The sequence below is a fragment of the Podarcis liolepis genome, assembly GCF_965112155.1.
Source record: "Podarcis liolepis genome assembly, chromosome: 2".
NCBI classification, from domain to species: domain Eukaryota; kingdom Metazoa; phylum Chordata; class Lepidosauria; order Squamata; family Lacertidae; genus Podarcis; species Podarcis liolepis.
Window position 1 is genome coordinate 116973271 of NC_139555.1, and position 19655 is coordinate 116992925.

Here is a 19655-nt window from a genome sequence, read left to right on the forward strand (position 1 = left end):
GTAATACTGGAACCCTTGGAGATATGTATTCAAAACCCCACAATGCCATGAAGACCAGTGGGTGACCTGGGTCCAGATGCAGAGTCTCAGCCTGGCCCACCTCACAGGGTTGTTGAGTGGATAGAGTTGGGACAGAGCGTGAAGCTCAGGCTTGTAGGAAGGGTCTATTATCTGTCTGTCTGTCATCTATCTATTCTGTAAACCACCCTGAGACCCCCCCCCCCAAGTGTAGGATGGTATATAAATTCAGTATCTATCCATCTATCTATCTAACAAATAAATGCAGTGAATCTTAATTAGGTGCCTTAGGTCCACATAAGGTTTTTTTTTAAAAAAACCTAGAATTTCCTCTTTTGCTTGTGATGCAAGAGTTTAAGGCATTTTTGGCTGCCGAGTTGTATACACAGGCGAGAAACTGCTCATGAAGCCCAGAGGGTCACAGAATCATAGAATTGTAAAGTTGGAAGGGGTCCTAAGGGTCATCTAGTCCAGCCCCCTGCAATGCAGGAATCTCAACTAAAGCAAAACAAAACCAGCACTTCTGAATTTTGTTTGGTTTTTTTTTGGACAAGAAGCCATAGACAATCTAGCACAGGGCACAGAGTGACAGCACCAGCAGCCGTGAGCTTTTTCCCATGCAGACTTCCAGAAGGCGTTAAAGTGAGAGAGAGGCTTGTTCCTAGAGGGGCCCGGGAATGCTAGGCAAGGCAGATGGGGAAAGCCGCCTCCTTGGTCCAGGGGAGGGCAACTTTTGAATGGCTGCAGGAGGAGGAGGAGGACGAGGTGAGTTGCCCTGCAGGAGCATGTTTCGGCAATGCAGAGCAAGAGGGGAAGGGTGCCTGGAGGGGACAAATTCAGGAGGCGAAAGAGCTGCATTCTGGTTTCCTATGGCTAGGGAATAGGCGCCTCTCTCCCCTCTTTCTTTCGTAAGCCAGTGGCAGAGCATCCGCTTTGATGCAGAAGGTCCTGGTTCAAGCCCCGGGGGCACATCCTGGTAGGGTTGCCTGAAACCCTGGAGCGACCTTGCCAGTCATTGTCCTGAGCTACGTGGACCTGTGGTCCTGTGCTCCTTATCAGGGTTAGAAACTCCGATATATAAGCTAGGTGCCAAATGGCTCCTTAAACCAAGGTTGCAGTTGCCAAAATGGAATGTTTTAGTTGCCCTTTTGGGGGCAAGAAGCCTCTAAAATTTTATTTCTCAAATGATGAACTGACTGTGACTGGTTCTCAGATAAACATCTGGCTAGTTCCGATGACAGGCTAGGTTAAGAGCTTTGAGAACTTAAAGAAGAAAAGCCATTTGATCCAGGGACAGGCCACAGAGATACAGTCAGACCTCGGGTTACAGACGCTTCAGGTTGCGTTTTTTCGGATTATGGACGCGCCGAAACCCGGAAGTACCAGAACGGGTTACTTCTGGGTTTCGGCAGCCGCCCATGCGCAGAAGCGCTAAATTGCGCCTTGCGCTTTGCGCAGAAGCGCTGAACTGCAACCTGCTCGTGCACAGACGCAGCGCTGTGGGTTGCGAACGTGCCTCCCGCACGGATCCGCAACCCAAGTGTCCGCTGTATTGGCCTATTCCGACCTCTTTTTCTTAAGGGTGACTGCTCCTGCTCAGGCTGCACAGAAAAAAGCAACTGGGTTCCAGAAAGTCATTCTGATGGTGCAGATAAAATATAACTGATAGAATTTCACAGTGTTGGGTGAAAACAGTCCCGATCCAATGATCCCCAGGTGGTGGAGATGTCAGTCACCATCCTCGTGCCCATATGTTGTTTGTTTGTTTGTTTGCTTGCTTGCTTGTTTGCTTCATTTCTATACTGCTTTATATTTTTAAGAAAAATCTCAAAGCAGTTTACAGCATATTAAAATGTCAGTAAAATAATCCAGAATCAAACATTTCTGAAGAAAGTCAAATATGGAGTATACAGCCAAAGCAACATAATTAACAGAACTAAAATATTATCTTAAAGATTTCAAAATAAAACATTACAAAGGAGGTCAACTACAGAATACATTTAACAGAAACAAAATTAACAAAAAAATTTTTTAAAAAAGAAAAAAACAATGCTAAGTGAAGTCAGATATAAAATGCACATTTAAAACAGCATAACTAACAAGAGAATAAAATATTATCATAAGCATGATACGGCTGTTTGGCAGGCATAAAAAGATAGGGCAAAAGAATCCAATAGGGGTTTGTTGTCAGGCATAGCGATGTTCCTCCGGTCTCACCAGACACCTCTTTAGTAGAGCTGGTGAGTCTGGGCCCTGCCCCCTAGGCTAGGTGGAAAGGGCCTTGCAGGGAGTGGCCTTCAAGACTCAGAGCCAGCCAATGTTGTTGTGACTACAACTCCCATCATCCCTGATCACTGGGGCTGATAGGAATTGCAGTCCAAAGCATCTGGAGGGGAAGGGTGCTAGCTCAGAAAGCAGAGAAAGAACATTTCAGAAGACACCAGGGGCAATCCCAGGTGGGACTGGGAATGTCCCCTGCCTGAAGCTCTGGGGGGCAACTGCCACTCACACAACAGCACTTGTGAAGCAATTGGCATTGTGTCTTTGGCTAGAGCAGGGGCAGACAACCTAAGGCCTGGGGGCCAGATGTGGCCCAATCGCCTTCTAAATCTGGCCCGCGATGGTCCAGGAATCAGCATGTTTTTACATGAGTAGAATGTGTGCTTTTATTTAAAATGCATCTCTGGGTTATTTGTGGGGCATAGGAATTTGTTCATTTTTTCTTTCTTTTCAAAATATAGTCTGGCCCACCACATGGTCTGAGGGACGGTGGGCCAGCCCACGGTTGAATAAGGTTGCTAACCCCTGGGCTAGAGGCAAAGCATAGCCATCAGGGTGAGTAGCTACTGATAGCTTTATCCTCCCTGAATTTACCTAACCCTCTTTTAAAGCACCTCCCAGAGCAATTTCCCAAGTTCTCTGGGAAGGAAGATTGATTGTTTTAACTTCTCGGGAAATTGTAGTTCTGTGGGGGGAACAGAGGGTCTCCTCTAACAGCTCGCCCCACCATGGGCAGAGGACAGCTCCCATGATTATTTGAGAGAGGCCACAGCTGTTGTTAGGAGTGGCATGTGTGGTGTGGATTTGGCCTTCAACTCCCATCATAGCATCATAGCTATGTAGAGTTGGAAGGGACCACAAAGGTCCAGCCCCTGCAATGCAGGAATCTTTTGCCCAGCGTGTGTCTTGAATCCCTGACCCTGAGGTTAAGAGTCTCATGCTTTACCAACAGAGCTTATCAGCATTGCCAATGATCAGGGGTGACAGGAGATACAGTGGTGCCCCGCAAGACAAACACCTCGCGAGACGAAAAACTCGCAAGACGAAAGGTTTTTTTGTTTTCAAGTTGCTTTGCAAGACGAATTTCCCTATGGTCTTGCTTCGCAAAACGAAGCTTGCCCCCGCACCCCGGACCTCTTTTGAAGCAAGGGGCGGCGGGGAGAAGATCGCTTCTCCCCGTTGCCAGCCCCGCAATCTCTGGGGACAGAGGGGAAGGCGCGCGCGCGCCTTCCCCTCTCTCCCCGGACCCCTTTTGAACCAAGGGGCGGCAACGGGGAGAAGCGATTCTCCCCGCTGCCCCTTCCCTTGCTTTAAAACAGGTCCGGGGACAGAGGGGAAGACCCGCGGCGCTTCCCCTCTGTCCCCGGACGGTCTCCATAGGAACGCATTGATTGATTTTCAATGCATTCCTATGGGAAACCGTGCTTCGCAAGACGAAAAACTCGCAAGAAGAAAAAACTTGCGGAACGAATTAATTTCATCTTGTGAGGCACCACTGTATAGTTAGCAACATTTGGAGGACCTTCGGTTTTGCAACCTCCAGATTTAGGACTCACTCAGGAATTTTTCTTTCTTCTATAAGGAAACTCTGAGCAGAGAAGATGGCCAGGATCCTGTGCACAAAAGCCCTTGGCTAAGGAAACAAACGTGGGACATCTACCAAAGAGAGGGTCCCTCAGCATGGAGTGAAGGCAGAAGGCAAAGGCACCCAGAAACAGACATGGGCGAGCCCATTCTGTGTGCAAAAAACTTCAAAGATTTAGATGCCATCGCAGCCAAGGAGGAGATTGAGGAAAATGACAAGCAAGTGGCTCTGACCGAATGTGAGATGGACTCTCCAAGGTCTACATGCGCCCACATGGAAGGGAAACCACATAAGTGTCCAGACTGCGGAAAGTCTTTCAGCATGAATTCTCACCTTATTAGTCATCAGAGAACCCACACGGGGGAGAAACCGTACGGGTGCTCAGCGTGTGGTAAGAGCTTCTCTCAGAAAGGGCACCTTGCGGTCCACGAGAGGATCCACATGGAAGAAAAACCGTACAAATGCTCAGAATGTGGGAAGTCTTTCTGTAAGAACGCTGACCTCACCAGGCACCACCGAAACCACACCGGGGAGAAGCCGTACAAATGCGCCGATTGCGGGAAGTCGTTCAGCATGAACTCCGACTTCGTTAGGCATTACAGAACCCACACGGGAGACAAAATGTACGAATGCTCGGACTGTGGGAAGAGCTGTGGAACGAAGAGCCACCTGGTCGCTCACCTGAGAATGCACACTGGAGAGAAACCGTTCGCCTGTGCGGTCTGCGGGAAGAGCTTTTCTCAGAAAGGGAACCTTGTCATTCATCAGAGACTCCACACCGAGGACAAGCCCTATAAGTGCTCGGACTGTGGGAAGTCCTTCTGTAAAAACGCCGATCTTGTCAGACATCGCCGAAACCATACAGGGGAGAAACCGTACACATGCCTGGAGTGCGGGCGATCCTTTAGTATGAACGCTGACTTTATCAGGCATTACAGAACCCACACGGGGGAGACACAGTACAAATGCTCCGAGTGCGGCAAAAGCTTTAGCAAGAAGTGCAACCTGGTCACACACGTGAGAAGCCACACGGGCGAGAAGCCCTACAAATGCTCAGCGTGTGGGAAAAAGTTCTCCCTCAAAGGGAACCTCGTAGCCCACGAGAAAACCCACACGAAAGAGAAGCCGTGCAAGTGCTTGGACTGCGGGAGATCCTTCAGCGTGAACTCTAAACTCGTTGAGCACCAGCGACTTCACACACGAGAAAAACCGTACGAATGCTCAGACTGTGGCAAAAGATTCCGCTGGATCGGAAACTTCATGTCACACATACAGTTCCACTCGGGGGAGAAACCCTACGAGTGTTCGCTGTGTGGGAAATCCTTCATTATACAACACGACCTTGTTCGGCACCAGAGGACCCACACGGGAGAGAAGCCCTACAGGTGCGCGGAGTGCGGGAAAACGTTCAGTCAGAAGGGGAGCCTTGTTGTACATGAGAGAATCCACACGGGGGAGAAGCCGTACAAGTGCGCGGATTGTGGGAAATGTTTCAACCTCAGCTCTTGCCTCATCCGACATCAGCTAACCCACACGAGGGAGAAACCCTACAAATGTGCCGATTGCGGGAAAAGTTTTGGCGTCAGCTCTCGCCTCCTGCAACACCAGCAGATCCACACGGGAGAGCGGATTCATAAGTGCTCGGAATGCGGGAAGAGCTTCGCTCACAGAAAAACTCTTGTCAAGCACATGCAAACACACACACAGGAGGAAAGGTCACAGACTTGCTTGGTGTGTGGGGAAAGTTTCATGGACCCTGCTGCTTTTAGCCAGCATAAGAGAGTCCACGATGAGGAGAACTCCTATGAAATCGCCATGTTGTGACAAGCACTTGCGTATCGGCCTTTATAGAGGAAATAACCCGGAGGAAGAAAGAGGATATCACATCAGATAATATTCATTAGAAGGGAGGACTTTTAAATGCTCTGACTGTGGAAAGAGATCATCAGGGATTTTTTAATTAATTTAGTAGAGAACAAGTATCTATTTTGTGGTAGATGAGATCATAATTCTTTCAATCTCCTCCCTCACCTGAATGCCACCACAAGGGCTAATGGAGAACCACCTTGCCCTGAGGAGAGAAGGAAGGAAACAGCCTGAGGACTGCTGTTACTCCAGTCAGGGGAAGTTATGGTTTGAAGCTGTTGTGTCACCAGTGATTCCATTTGGACTTAATTTAGATATTTTGCTAAACATCTCAAGTATTGTCTGTCTTGTTAGAAATGACAATAATAATAATAATAATAATAATAATAATAATAATAATAATAATAATATCTTTATTGTCATTGCCCCCTCTCGGGGACAACGAAATTACTTGGCTGCTCCATCCACCCAGGTAGGGCACTCCACACAAAATCAAAACAACTATAAAAACACTAATTAAAACAATACAGTATAATACAGCAAGGAAGATTAGATGACTTTCAAAGTCCAGGCTTCCCATTCAGGGCCGAGATCGCTCTGGAGAAGGAGCTGTTCTTAAGACGGCTCGTTCTTGTCTTCATCGTCCTGTATCTCCGTCCCGACGGCAGGAGCTCGAAGAGACAGTGACCAGGATGCGATGGATCTTTTACTATGTCCAGTGCCTTCCTATGGCACCTTGTGGCATAAATCTGCTCTAAGGTGGAGAGTGGGCAGCAAAGAATGCTCTCTGCTGCCTTAACAACTCTGCACAACCCCAACCTGTCCTGGGTAGTACAGCTTCCATACCACACACATAAGCCATAAGTGAGCACGCTCTCAATGGCACAGTGATAGAAGGCAAGCAGCAGTTTCTGCGGAAGATGGTTTTTCCTTAGAATTCTCAAAAAGTACAGTCTCTGCTGCGCCTTCTTCACAAGCCCCCTTGTGTTGACACTCCAGGACAGATCCTCTTGTAATTCAATGCCCAAAAATCTGAACGTTGTTACCCTCTCCACACAGACCCCATCAATCAAAAGTGGCTGGACATTGCTCTTCTGTCTCTTCTGACAAACTGGTGGTTTTAAGATGACTTCTAAGGTATTCCTGATATTGCTGTGGCATAGGAGCCAATTTCTAGGGGCCAAGGTGCCTTCACCCCCCCACTCCATAAAATATTTCAGGGGGCCGGGTCCCCCCAAAGTTGATGGGCATCACCATTGAAATGGTGTGTGCACACCACATCATGTGATTGATTATGTAGGGCAGGGCTTACCTGCCTCCCCCATGTTTTATTCAAGCTAGAACCCCTGTGCTATGGCGAGGAAGCCCTGAGGCTACATATTTGAAAAAAATATGCTTTTTATATTATAAGACTGCCTTCTGAAATAGCTTTGTTTTTACTCACTTTTACAGGTAGTTGGGGTGGTTCAATTTTAGGTAACGTCCAAAACCTTACCTGTTTTAATCTGTCATTTGTGTGGATTGTGTGTGCATTGACACAATTTACGGTAGTTCAGTTTAGGGAAAGAGAAATTGGATGCAACCTCCTCATTGCATAGCTGACACAGGAAAGACGTTACATTGAATAATTGGGTATAATGTGTCCTGTAACACCATTAAAAGATTACTTCCTTTTTTATGAATATCAAGGGTCATTCTAGAGATCAGGCTGCAATCCTATACACCAGGGCTTTCCAAACACATTGGTGTTTTGGCTGCAGTGTGTAAGTATGTCGCACAAACGCTCCCCACACTCCTCCCAGGACTGGAAAAAGGTTAGTTTAACCTCCGGTTTGCTAGTAAAGCTGAATAATCATATCACAAAATGATGCATGTCTCAAAAGTGTGTCGCCAACATGAAAAGTATCTGGAAAAACATTCCACTTTACTCAGTGGTCTTTACCTCTGAGCAGACATGTAAAAAACTTGGAAAAAACAAACAACCTTCAGCCACTTTGAAGAACCGAAGGGAAAGCAGAGGAGGAGGAAACGACAGTTTCACTGACTACGGACAATATAGCTTAAATTTCTGGCGCGGGCTGAGGAACCTGTGACCCTCCAGATGTTGATGGACTACAATTCCCATCATCCCTGACCATTGGCTATGCTGGCTGGGGCTGATGGGAGCCTTTGTCCATCGTCTGTAGTTTGTTAAGTGTGCTTGAGAGCTGGTAGGAGACCCCTCACAAAGCCACAATCCCCAGCACCCTTAAACTACAGTTCCCAGGATTCCAAAAGGGAAGCCATGACTGTTGAAAATAGTGTAAGGGGGTTTTAAAGTCATGGTTGTGGGTGTGACCATTGACATATTAGCGGTGAGATTATCTTGGATCACTCCATAGTATGAGTTGTTCTGGGATACTTCCCCAGTGTTACTGCATTAATGCTGTTTGGAGGGGCACTTGCAAAAAGAAAAGAATGGGCTCTGAAAATAAATCAGAACATATTGCAAAAAATTATTATTATTATTACAGGATTTCAGCAGGAATCTGTACCTACCGTATTTACCCGAATGTAATGAGCACCTTTTTTGGGCCAAAATACGTCGCAAAAATTAGTGTTTGATGGAGCATTTACATTCGCTAGCAAATACTTTTTGGGTTTCAAAGTTTTGAAAATTGAGGTGCACATTAGATTCAATGTCGCATTAGATTTGTGTAAATATGGTATTCCATATGCAGCAGTATGTCTACCCCTAAACCTTTGCTTAAGCTTAAGTGAAGGTGTGATCATATTTAACCACCCAATACCATCATGAGCAGAAATAATCAATAATGCGCAATAAGGAGGATGGTTGGAAGGGGCCCTTGTTCTTAGCTTACCACTCATGCTTTGCTTGAGGGAAACATACAGTGAGCCAGAACCATGGTTTGTTTCCCTGGCAGCAGCTGGGATGGGGGAGGAGCAAAGCTCCTGTTGTTTAAACCATAGCTTAGTTTAATTGTGGTTTAAAGGAATGTGTGAACCAGGCTGCCAGCAATTCCTGGCAGACAGCTGATACTCTGAGGTCCATGGCATCTGGACCTGGAGTTGGCAGAACCATTGTCTTCCATTGGCCCTCCAGATGCTGCTGAACAACAAGGATGGATCTGAGGCGAGTTGGATCCTAAGAAGAGCCTCACACTGGGCTTAAAGCTACTGAATGGTCAGATGCCAAGAGGGTAATATTAAGTCTTTGTATAAATGCATGAAATGTTTCTTCTTTAAGCTAAAGACCAGGCAAATGCCTACAGGAACAAACACAAATATACTATTTACCCCCGTCCTTTCTTCTGAGAGGTAGGAGAGACAATGACTGATTTGGTGAGCTTTCCCCAGGTCCTAGGCTCCACCTACACTATACATTTAAAGCAGTGTTTCCCAACCTTTTTTGGGCAAAGGCACACTTGTTTGATGAAAAAAATCTCGAGGCACACCAGCATTACAGCCCCGTGACGTCAGCGCGCAGCGTCACTTGAGCTCCTTCTCCTGCTCGTTCAGGGCCGCAGTGGCGTAGCGTGGGTTGTCAGCACCCGGGGCAATGCAAGTAATTTGCGCCCCCTAACCCGTGGATTTGCGCCCCCTAACACTAACCCCCAGATGTTGCGCCCGGTGTAGCCGGCCCCCCCTGCACCCCCCGCGCTACGCCACTGCAGGGCCGGGTCGCCGCCGTGAGGGAAGGGCGCCGGGGCGCTGCTGCTGCTGCCGCCGCCGCTCCCGGCAGGCATGGGCCCAGCTGAGGCGGCGGCTGTTGTGGTGGTGGCGGCGATAGCGGGCGGAGGAGGGGGCGGCGGCGGGGCCGAGGTGGCCGGCGGCGGCGGGGGAGGCGACGGCGGGTGGAGCAGGAGGGCGGCCGAGGTCGGTGAGGGAGTAGGGTTGCCCGGGGCTTGAGGAGCCGTCGCCGGGAGTTGCTGTTGTTGCTGTTGCTGCCCGGACATGCCGGCCTCCTCCTCGTCCGCTGTCTCGCGCTCCTCCCTTTTGCGCGCGCTGCCCCGCCGCCGCCCCATTGGCCGGGTCCTGTCAGCTGATCCTGTGTTATTTCCTGTGTGTGTGTGTGAGGGGAGAATGGAGAGAGAAACCTCGGCACCACCACCGCGGAGCCGCCCCCGGCTCGACGCGGATCCTCGCCACTGCCGCCCCGCCTCTCGCCGCCCGACTCGCCCGCCTCCCTCCCACGGCACACCAGGCAATCTCTCGCGGCACACTAGTGTGCCGCGGAACACCGGTTGGGAAACACTGATTTAAAGCACTACCATGCCACTTTAAACGATCATGGCTTCCTCTAAGGAATCCTGGGAACTGTAGTTTGTTGAGGGTGCTGAGAGTTGTCAAGAGACACCCTGCTTCCCTCACAGAGCTACAATTCCCAATGTGCCTTAACAGTCAATTCCTCTTCCCAGGGAATTCTAGGAATTATAGCTGTAAGACGTGAGCCAGGGTCTCCTAACATAGCATCCTTAACAAACTACATTTCCCAGGATTCTTTGGGGGAAGCCATGCCTGTTTAAAGTGGTATGATACGGCTTTGAATTTACAGTGCAGATGGAGGCCTTATTAGTGCAGCCCTGTAACCTTGACTTTTTAAATACAGTGGTACCTCGGTTTACGAACTTAATCTGTTCCGGAAGTCCATTCTTAAACTGAAACCGTTTTTAAACCAAGGCACGCTTTCCCTAATGAGGCCTCCCGCTGCTGGTGCCCTTCCACCTTTCGGATTCCATTCTTAGACCGAGGTAAAGTTTGCAAACCGGGACACTACTTCTGGTTTTGCGGAGTTCGTAAACCGAATCGTTCCGAACAGGACTGTTCTTACCTCTGTACAAAGTTGGCAGCCTAAATCCTGCATCGTGACGTGCACAGATCACAGAGGTGCAGAGAAGCAGACTTTAATACAAATTAAAATACAAATTATTCTGCCTTGGTCAAAACATACCTGGAATACTGTGTCCAATTCTGGGCACCACAATTTAAGAAGGTTGTTGACAAGCTGGAATGTGTGCAGAGGAGGGCAACCAAGATGATCAAGGGTCTGGAAACAGCCTTATGAGGAACGCTTGAAGGAGCTGAGTATGTTTAGGAGTGTGGTGTAGTGGTTAAGAGCAGTGGACTCGTAATCTGGTGAACCAGGTTCGCTTCCCCGCTCCTCCACCTGCAGCTGCTGGGTGACCTTGGGCTAGTCACACTTCTCTGAAGTCTCTCAGCCCCACTCACCTCACAGAGTGTTTGTTGTGGGGGAAGAAGGGAAAGGAGAATGTTAGTCGCTTTGAGACTCCTTCGGGTAGTGATAAAGTGGGATATCAAATCCAAACTCTTCTGGAAAAGAGGAGACTGAGAGCCACTTTCAAATATCCCAAGGGCTATCACATGGAGGAGGGAGCAAGCTTGTTTTCTCCTGCTCTGGAGGGTAGGACCAATGACTTCAACTTATAAAAAAGATTCCAACTAAACATCGGGAAGAACTTTCTGACAGTAAGAGCTGTTAGACAGTGGAACGATCTCTCTCTGAAGGTGGTGGACTCTCCTTCCTTGGAAGTTTTTAAACAGAGGTTGGAGGGTCATCTGTCATGGATGCTTTAGCCGAGATTCCAGCAGTGCAAGCGGTTGGACTGGATGACCCTTGGGGTCCCTTCCAACTACGATTCTGTGATTCACTGCAGCAATTGGCAGCATTCTCTCTCTCTCTCTCTCTCTCTCTCTCTCAAGACCTAAACCGCTTTTGGAGGAGGCACCATAACAAGCAGTATAGATGCTCTGTTGTGAAATGCAAACGAAAACAAGCCCATGCGCCAAAACGCATCCGTGAAACAGGCAGGAAAAGAACCACCTGGGCTCTGACCCACCCAGAGAAGGAGCTTCTTGTGTTTAAATGGTTAAATCCAGCAGTCGAGATCGGGGTTCCTAGAGAGGAAGGGGAGGGGGAATTTGGGGAGGGGGGAGTAGGTGGGATGTCGCTACCATAGAGAGGTCGGGGGTGGGGAGCTCGTGCCTTTTCCGTCCCCTCTATACGGAAAGCGAAATGGCTCTCTGGATGCAGGCGGGAGTTGGAGGCTGCTGAAATCCAAGCAGCGGTGAGCCGAAGGTGCAAAAAGAGAAATGATGTCGGATATATATATATATATATATATAGTATCCAGCTTTTATATTGGGGGGGGAGCGTGGGGATGCAAAGAGGTTGGAGGGTGGAAGAACAGAGGGGGGGGACCTTTGCAGACCCTCCGCCTAAGGGATAGGAAACTGGGGAGACTGGCTCTGGTTGCAACCTGCCATATGCGTATTCTTGCATTGCCGGGGGTTGGACTAGATGATCCTCAGGGTCCCTTCCAACTCTGTGATTCTATGTAGAAGTCAAATGACTTGTCCCTCCAGCCCCTGCCTTCGCCAGCCTGCTGTCTTCCGCTCCAGGCGTTTTGGGCTACAACTTCCATCAGTCCAAAATCCCTTGACAGAGGAACGGTCTCCCTTGGGAGGTTGTGTGTGTTCACATCTTTAAAAAACCCATTGGAAAGTAGGACCTCGATGATTAATTGCTCCTTATTGCCCTATGCGGCTTAGGACCCACGTACCTATGGGACCGCCTCTCCTGCTATGCCCCGCGGAGGACCTTAAGGTCCACAAATGACAATATTTTGGAGGTCCCAAGTCGCAAGGTGGTTAGATTGGTCTCAACTAGGGCCAGGGCCTTTTCAGTACTGGCCCCGACTTGGTGGAATGCTCTGTCACAAGAGACTAGGGTCCTGCGGTACCTATTTATCTACTTGCACTTTGACATGCTTTCGAACTGCTAGGTTGGCAGGAGCAGGGACTGAGCAACGGGAGCTCACCCCGTTGTGGGGATTCGAACCGCCGGCCTTCTAATCGGCAAGTCCTAGGCTCAGTGGTTTAACCCACAGCACCACCAGTCATAGGTATATCAGTATTCAAATCTGAATTGTCAAATTGTGTTATTAGTCAAAATAAAAAATTCCTTCCAGTAGCACCTTAAAGACCAACTAAGTTAGTTCTTGGTATGAGCTTTCGTGTGCATGCACACTTCTTCAGATACACATGCATGCACACGAAAGCTCATACCAAGAACTAACTTAGTTGGTCTTTAAGGTGCTACTGGAAGGAATTTTTTATTTTGACTATGGCAGACCAACACGGCTACCTATCTGTAACTGTGTTATTAGTGTTATGGTTTTTGTTGTATGTGTCTTTTGCGGTTGTTGTTTATATTGAAAAAATGATTAAATAAATTTAAAAAATAATATTAAAAACAGTTTGAAACAACTTAACAGATTTCTCTTGTTTTGTTTCGGCAGAAAGCACTTGGATATCCCATCCGCGGCCAAGGGTAGCTCCCAAGCGCCGTTGCGGAGATATCTCTGCCCTGTATCCCTCTGAACTCTCCTTGTCATACCGCAGTAGCTGGGTGCACTAATCGGATTGGCTGGATTCCTCTCCTGCATTAGCTGTCAGGGCGGAAGCGCTGCTCTGAGTTCGAATTCCATCTACCCTTCCCAACTGCCAGAGCTCCAGTTCCCAAATGGCGGAAGGGAGGGAGGGGGAGCTGCCGGCCCCAGATCTCCGCTTCCAGGCGGTGCTGGATCAGGAATTGAAGCTGGGTGTGAAAACAGAGAGGAAGGACCCAGCAGGTCCGAAGTCTGAGATGGGATCCAAGGGACTGAGGAAAAAGCCCCACCCTTCTGCTCAGGCGGGACTTGCAGGGTGCGAGGGCCTGCAGCAGGTCTGGGAGGCCCAGTGGCAGGCCTTCCTCAAGGCGATGGAGTCACCCCACTCTGAGGCGGGGAGCTCGCAGCTGGCGGAATTGGCTCCCTGGGCGGACCTGAGGACTTCCTTAGCCCCTTTTGAGGCCATCACTGCAGCCAGCCAGCCTCCAAAAGAAGGGTACCTCCTTCCGATCCTCAACGGGGCGAGCCACCAGGTCCGCGTCCAGCTCGATCTGCGAGAAAAGGGCCCCTACACCAAAGTAAAGGAGGAGAAGGAGGCCCTCAGCACAGAGGGCCACCGGCAACGCTTTAGGCAGTCGCACTGCCACCAGGCTGAGAGCCCCCGCCAGGCCTGCAGCCGGCTCTGGGAGCTTTGCCGCCAGTGGTTGAAACCAGAGAGACGTACCAAAGAGGAGATCCTGGACTTGCTGGTCTTGGAGCAGTTCCTGGATGTCCTGCCTCGAGGGATCCAGAGTCGGGTGAAGGATCAGGCTCCTGAAACCTGTGCCCAGGCAGTGGCCCTGGCGGAGAATTTCTTGCCGGCTCAGGGAGAAGCAGGGAGTTGGGAAGAGCAGGTGAGGCTGTTTTCTTTCTTTTTATAATAATGATAATAATAATAATTTGTACTTTGAAATATGCACAAATCGAAGTCAACAAAGTTTCCAGTCTAAGACAGTCATACCTCATGTTATGTCCGCTTCATGTTATGTTCTTTCAAGTTACACCCCGCGACGACCTGGAAGTACCGGAAAGGGTTACTTCCGGGTTTTGCCGCTCACGCAATCGTGCAAAATGACATCACGCGCATGAGCAGAAGTGGTGAATCGCAACCCGTGCGTGCGCAGACGCGCCGCTGCGGGTTGCATTCTTTTCATGTTGCGAACAGGACTCCGGAATGGATCCCGTTCGCAACCAGAGGTACCACTGTATTTCCAAAATTTGTGTTGCAGTGATTCACAAAAAACGCCCATCTCTCAACAGACGTTGTATTGTAAAATATGCCGCACCTCTTATGAGTCAAATCAACTGATTTGTGCATTTTTGCAAATTTAAGACATTTCCATAGGCATTCCCATATAATTGGAACCTGATAATCTTTACACTTTCAAGCCCAGACTGCTCTTGCTGTCATCACAAAGGTTGATTTTGTTTGTTGGTTTGTTGTTTTTTAAAGGCTGTTGTTTTGCAGATATTTCCCCCTCAAGCAAATAAAAAATAATCAACTGGGGGAGAGTTTTCTCCTGTCATTGAATTTATATGATGCAGGATTTGTCTCCAAAGGCATGCTGACACTCCCGCAACATATACATTATGTTGGCATTGTCTGTTAAACAACTTCAGACATTTAAATAAAGTATCCTTATAGGAGGCTGTTTGCATCCTGGGAATCCTGAACTATCCATAGCTGGTGGCAAGATCAAGAACCAAAGGAAGCTACCTTATGTCATGTCAAACAATTGATACATCTTGCCCAGTTATCACAGTGTTCTTCAAAACTTGGGCCTCGGATGTTGTTTGGACTACAAATCCCATCATCCACAGCCAGCTTAGCCAACAACGAGGGATGATGGGATTTGTATTCCAGCAACTTCTGGGGACCTAAGCTTGAAGAACACTGGTCTACACAAAGTGTGTCTAAATGCTGTGAATAACACAAATCATTGAATAACATGACCCCTGCTGTTTCAGGGCCCGGGTCTCTTTCAGAAGGTGATTGTGAGTGTCCCAGATGAGGCAACTACTTTGGGAGATGCAGGCAGGCAGATCTGGAACGTGGTGAAACATGAGTGTGGAGGAAATGCCGGCTCAGGGGGTAAGTAAAATAATAATAATAATAATAATAATAATAATAATAATAATAATAATACCCTGCCCAGCTGGTCTGGCTGGGTTTCCCCAGCAACTCTGGGTGGCTTCCAACAGATTAAAAACACAATCAAACATCAAACATTAAAAACTTCACCAAACAGGGATTACTCCATGCTAACTGTGGAACATTGTATAGTCAGGGAGCTACCACAGAAAAGGCCCATTTTCTTGTTGCCACCCTCCAAACTTCTCTGGGAGGGGGGACATAAAGAAGGGCCTCAGCTGACAAGCGCAGGGTCCAGGTTGTTTTGTGTGGGAAGAGGTGATTATGATGAAGATGATGATGATTTATACCTCGCCCATCTGGGCAGCTCCCAACAGAATATTAAAAACACAATAAAAGATCAAACGTTTAAAAACTTCCCGAAACAGGGATACTTTCAGATGTCTTCTAAAAGTCAGATAGTTGTTTATTTCCTTAACATCTGATGGGAGGGCGTTCCACAGGGCGGGCGCCACTACCGAGAAGGCCCTCTGCCTGGTACAATACTTGATACTTAAGGTTCTTATATTTCATCTCTCTCCTTCTTCCTTCAGGTAATCAGTATGTGATGCAGAAAGAGGATCACAGGCAAGAAAGCTCTGAGCAAGAACCGCAAGGGATCCTGGAGGAGAGAGAGACAGCCAACGGGCTCAAGCCCTGCAAGCAGGCAGGGTCGAATGAGGGTCTGTGTGGGCCATGGAGGCAACAACAGGCAAGCTGTCCGAGGCAGAGGATGGATCAGCTCATTCCTAGCGTGGGCCTTTACCAAGGACTGAGTGGACTTCTTACCGGGGAGAGGCCTGTGACCCTGACCGAATACAGACGGACTTCCAACTCCAAGGCAAGCGAGAGGACCGAGGCAGAAGAGAAACCCTTCAAATGCGTGGAGTGCGGGAAGGCCTTCCGCACAAAGGACAAGCTCATCCGACATCACAAGACCCACACGGGAGAGAAGCCGTACGGTTGCTTGGACTGCGGCAAATCCTTCAGCACTAAGTACGGGCTTTTCCGGCACTACCGAATCCACCGGGGAGAGAAGCCGTACGGATGCTCGTACTGCGGCAAGTTCTTCCGGATGAACTACGACCTCATCCGCCACCACCGGGTCCACACAGGGGAGAAGCCCTTTGAGTGCTCGGACTGCGGGAAGTCCTTCGGCATGAACTGCGACCTCGTCAGACACCAGAGGATCCACACGGGGGAGAAGCCCTTCCAGTGCTCGGACTGTGGGAAAACCTTCAACGTCAAGGGCAGCCTCGTCTCCCACGTCCGGATACACAAGGGCCTGAAGCCGTACAGGTGCGGCGAGTGCGGGAAATGCTTCAACCAGAGTTCGAAACTGAAGGCCCACGTGAGAATCCATGCGAGGTAGAAACATGGAACAAACGTCCCGGACTCTGGTAGTCCTGGACCTTCAGCAGTCACTCGGATCTTTGCATGATCATCTCCTCCTGTATGGATTTTCCCGGATGCGGGTGGAGGCCTTACTCTGAGCCCTTCTAGGAAGTGAAGTGGTGCAGTGCTGGGATTCAGACCATGGCAATTGGGAAGCACTCTGCCTCAAGAAACCTCTTTGCCAGCTAGCTTGTTTAGATGGTCCTATTTCCGAGAGCTGGTGCCAGTGGAGACTAGTCCGTCAGGGCGAATGGGGCACTGTCCCACCAACCTCAGTCTATCCTTTCTCATGAGAACATAGTGTCAGGAGCGAGCCAGCAGTAAATCACACCGTGCAAGTTGCCATTAACTCTTTAATAGCAAAAACATGATCTGCACCAACTTGGCAGAGTGTCAGGCCTCATGAGCACAGCGATGCATCCCTGGTAGGTCTTGCTCCCATGAAGCAGTTGCTGAGATTGAAGGTTCCTGCCTCCCCATAGCTGCCAAATCCAGGGTTTTCCCCAAGCAATTGAAGACTGAGTCTGTGCATCACTACTCTCTCCTCCACCCTTTTTGTGCCTCTTTTGGTTCTGGGAAACTAGGGGGAAAGGGAGCTCGTTGCAGCAGGAAGGGGAGAAATCTGTGACACTTCCCCAGCCTGACCCTTCTCTGCTTCTCAGCTTCCCTCATCCCATCCTCCTGCATCAGCTTCTGCCCCTGATTCTGCACTGCTCTCTGCCTCTGCCTCTCCCAGCTCACTAAGCCCTGTTGCTTCCTCAGCCTCTGACACCTTCTCTTCCCAGTCTTCTCCCTCTGACTGCTCATCGTTGTCCCACCATCACTCCCCAGGCTCTGGGTTTTCTTCCCACTACTGGGCCATCCTGTTTCCCAAGCAGATTTTACCGGGAAGCCCATCAGCCCTCTTCCAATTGTTGCTTCCCAGCAACTAGTGTCAACCAGAGGCATGTGGCCTCTGATGCTGGAGGTGGCATGCAGTTATCATGACCCCCGGGAAATGAATTCGTGTCTATAAGAACAATTCCCCCAAGTGCACCTCGCGCAGTATCCACCCTGAAGTAGCATTGATTGGGGAAATCCTGTGGCAGGGGAGCCATCACTTACTAAGGCCAGGAGAGTGGAGGGCGGGTGCTAATAGGTGGCCCTTCAGCGGCTAAGAACTTAAGAAGAGCCTTCTGGATGAGGCCAGAGTGGCCAATCTTAGTGCAGCATCCTGTTCTCTCAGTGGCCACCCATTTGCCTGTGGGAAACCAAGCAGGATCTGAGCACAAGAGCTGTCTGATAGCCTTGTCAATTTGTCCCATCTTTTAAAGCCATCCATTTTGTTGTCCATCACTTCCTCCTGTGGGAGCAAATGTCATAGTTCAACTATGGTGGTATTCAACTACTGAAGTTAATGGAACTAACTAAGTCATATTTATTCAATTTAATAGGTCTGCTCTGAGGGAAAGTGAATGCCAACCATGTATTTTTTAACTCCTGGTTTAAAAAATAAATAAATGCTTGGGTGTGGTGGGTTGGTGGGTTTTTTTTATGTCAACTTGTTTTTGACTTCTGACTTTGGATGCTAATTGCATTTTATGTTCCATGTAAATCACTTAGAGGTTTCAACAATTAAGTGACATGTCATTTTAAATAAAGAAACATATACACTGTTCCCGAGCTGTTTTTTTAAAAAATGCAATATGTTTGAATCGTGGTTTTTTAATGGAAGTTGCCTTATGCATATGTAAGGTGATGAATAAATCCATAGTTCCAGTTACAGATAGGTAGCCGTGTTGGTCTGCCATAGTCAAAATAAAAAAATTCCTTCCAGTAGCACCTTAAAGACCAACTGAGTTAGTTCTAGGTATGAGCTTTCGTGTGCATGCACACTTCTTCAGATACACTGAAACAGAAGTTGCCAGATCCTTCTATATAGTGAGAAGGTGGGGAGGGGTATTACTCAGAAGGGTGGTGGGAATGGGAATTTTCTGCCTATCTCCCATTCCCACCACCCTTCTGAGTAATACCCCTCCCCACCTTCTCACTATATAGAAGGATCTGGCAACTTCTGTTTCAGTGTATCTGAAGAAGTGTGCATGCACACGAAAGCTCATACCTAGAACTAACTCAGTTGGTCTTTAAGGTGCTACTGGAAGAAATTTTTTTATTTTGAATAAATCCATAATAAGTAATAGGTTGGGGGAAATGGATAATTTTAGCATTTTTTCTTAGGGCTTGGCAGTATAGTTTTAATTCGCAATCTTCCCACTTTGGCGGCAAGTCCCCTTTCTGAAGTTATCCTGAAGGATGAGAGATCTCTGGTCCTTTAGATGATATCTGGCTCCACACTACACATTTAAAGCACTATGTTGCCACTTTAAAGAGTCAAAAAAATACTGGGAACTGTTGTTTGCTAAAGACACTGAGAGTTTGCTAGGAGACCCCCTATTCCCCTCACAGAGCTACAGTTTCCCTGGTTGTTTGGAGTTTGGTTGTTAAACTGCTCTGGGAATTATAATTCTCTGAGGTGAATTCAGAACCCTGAAGAAAACTACAGTTCCCATCATTCTTTGCGGGCAAAGACTTGGCCATTTAAAGTGGGGTTATTGTGCTTTAAATGTATGGTTTTGAATGTGGTCCTTAAGATGTGGGAGAACAAACGGATAGCTCAGTCGGTAGACCATGAGACTTTATCTCTGGGCTGTGGGTTCAAGCCCCATATTGGGTTAAAGATTCCTGCATTGCAGAGGGTTGGACTAGATGACCCTCACGGTCCCTTGCAAATTTATGGATCTAGGAAATAAATAAACAAGAAGTCATCCTGCAGTAATGAGAGGGCCTTTCCCTGAGCTGGACCAGCAGAGGGCTCTAGTGCAGAGGAGCTGGAGGATAATTTGGTTCCCTCTGTTTGAAAGCTCCTCTTTCACCCATCTCCTGCCCCAGCTTC

At 48.4% G+C, this 19655-nt stretch overlaps 2 protein-coding genes across 4 annotated transcripts; both read left to right on the top strand.

Moving 5' to 3' along the window:
- Positions 1-729: 729 nt before the first annotated feature.
- Positions 730-6106, top strand: LOC310701500 (uncharacterized protein). The gene is made up of 2 exons (XM_083492474.1): positions 730-783; positions 3881-6106. Exon 2 carries the CDS (start codon positions 4019-4021, stop codon positions 5705-5707), a length of 1689 nt encoding a protein of 562 aa, XP_083348600.1. The 5' UTR covers positions 730-783; positions 3881-4018; the 3' UTR covers positions 5708-6106.
- A 5623-nt stretch (positions 6107-11729) lies between these two features.
- Positions 11730-18380, top strand: LOC310701491 (uncharacterized protein). Of its 3 annotated transcripts, none has more exons than XM_083492456.1 (4): positions 11730-11846; positions 13069-14051; positions 15166-15289; positions 15883-18380. In XM_083492456.1, the coding sequence occupies exons 2-4, from the start codon at positions 13293-13295 to the stop codon at positions 16698-16700; spliced, it is 1701 nt and encodes a 566-aa protein (XP_083348582.1). In that variant the 5' UTR covers positions 11730-11846; positions 13069-13292; the 3' UTR covers positions 16701-18380. The 3 variants fall into 3 exon arrangements, with proteins under 3 accessions (XP_083348582.1, XP_083348583.1, XP_083348584.1); XM_083492457.1 differs by having other exon boundaries at positions 11745-11835; XM_083492458.1 differs by having other exon boundaries at positions 11778-11835; positions 13027-14051.
- Positions 18381-19655: the final 1275 nt, after the last annotated feature.

Bases quoted from the DNA above. Each gene is read 5' to 3' on its own strand.
- LOC310701500 (XM_083492474.1), top strand. From the start codon at position 4,019: ATGGGCGAGCCCATTCTGTGTGCAAAAAACTTCAAAGATTTAGATGCC.
- LOC310701491 (XM_083492456.1), top strand. From the start codon at position 13,293: ATGGCGGAAGGGAGGGAGGGGGAGCTGCCGGCCCCAGATCTCCGCTTC. The intron at 14,052-15,165 runs GTGAGGCTGTTT...CTGCTGTTTCAG, and splicing joins CAGGGAGTTGGGAAGAGCAG to GGCCCGGGTCTCTTTCAGAA. The intron at 15,290-15,882 runs GTAAGTAAAATA...TTCTTCCTTCAG, and splicing joins AGGAAATGCCGGCTCAGGGG to GTAATCAGTATGTGATGCAG.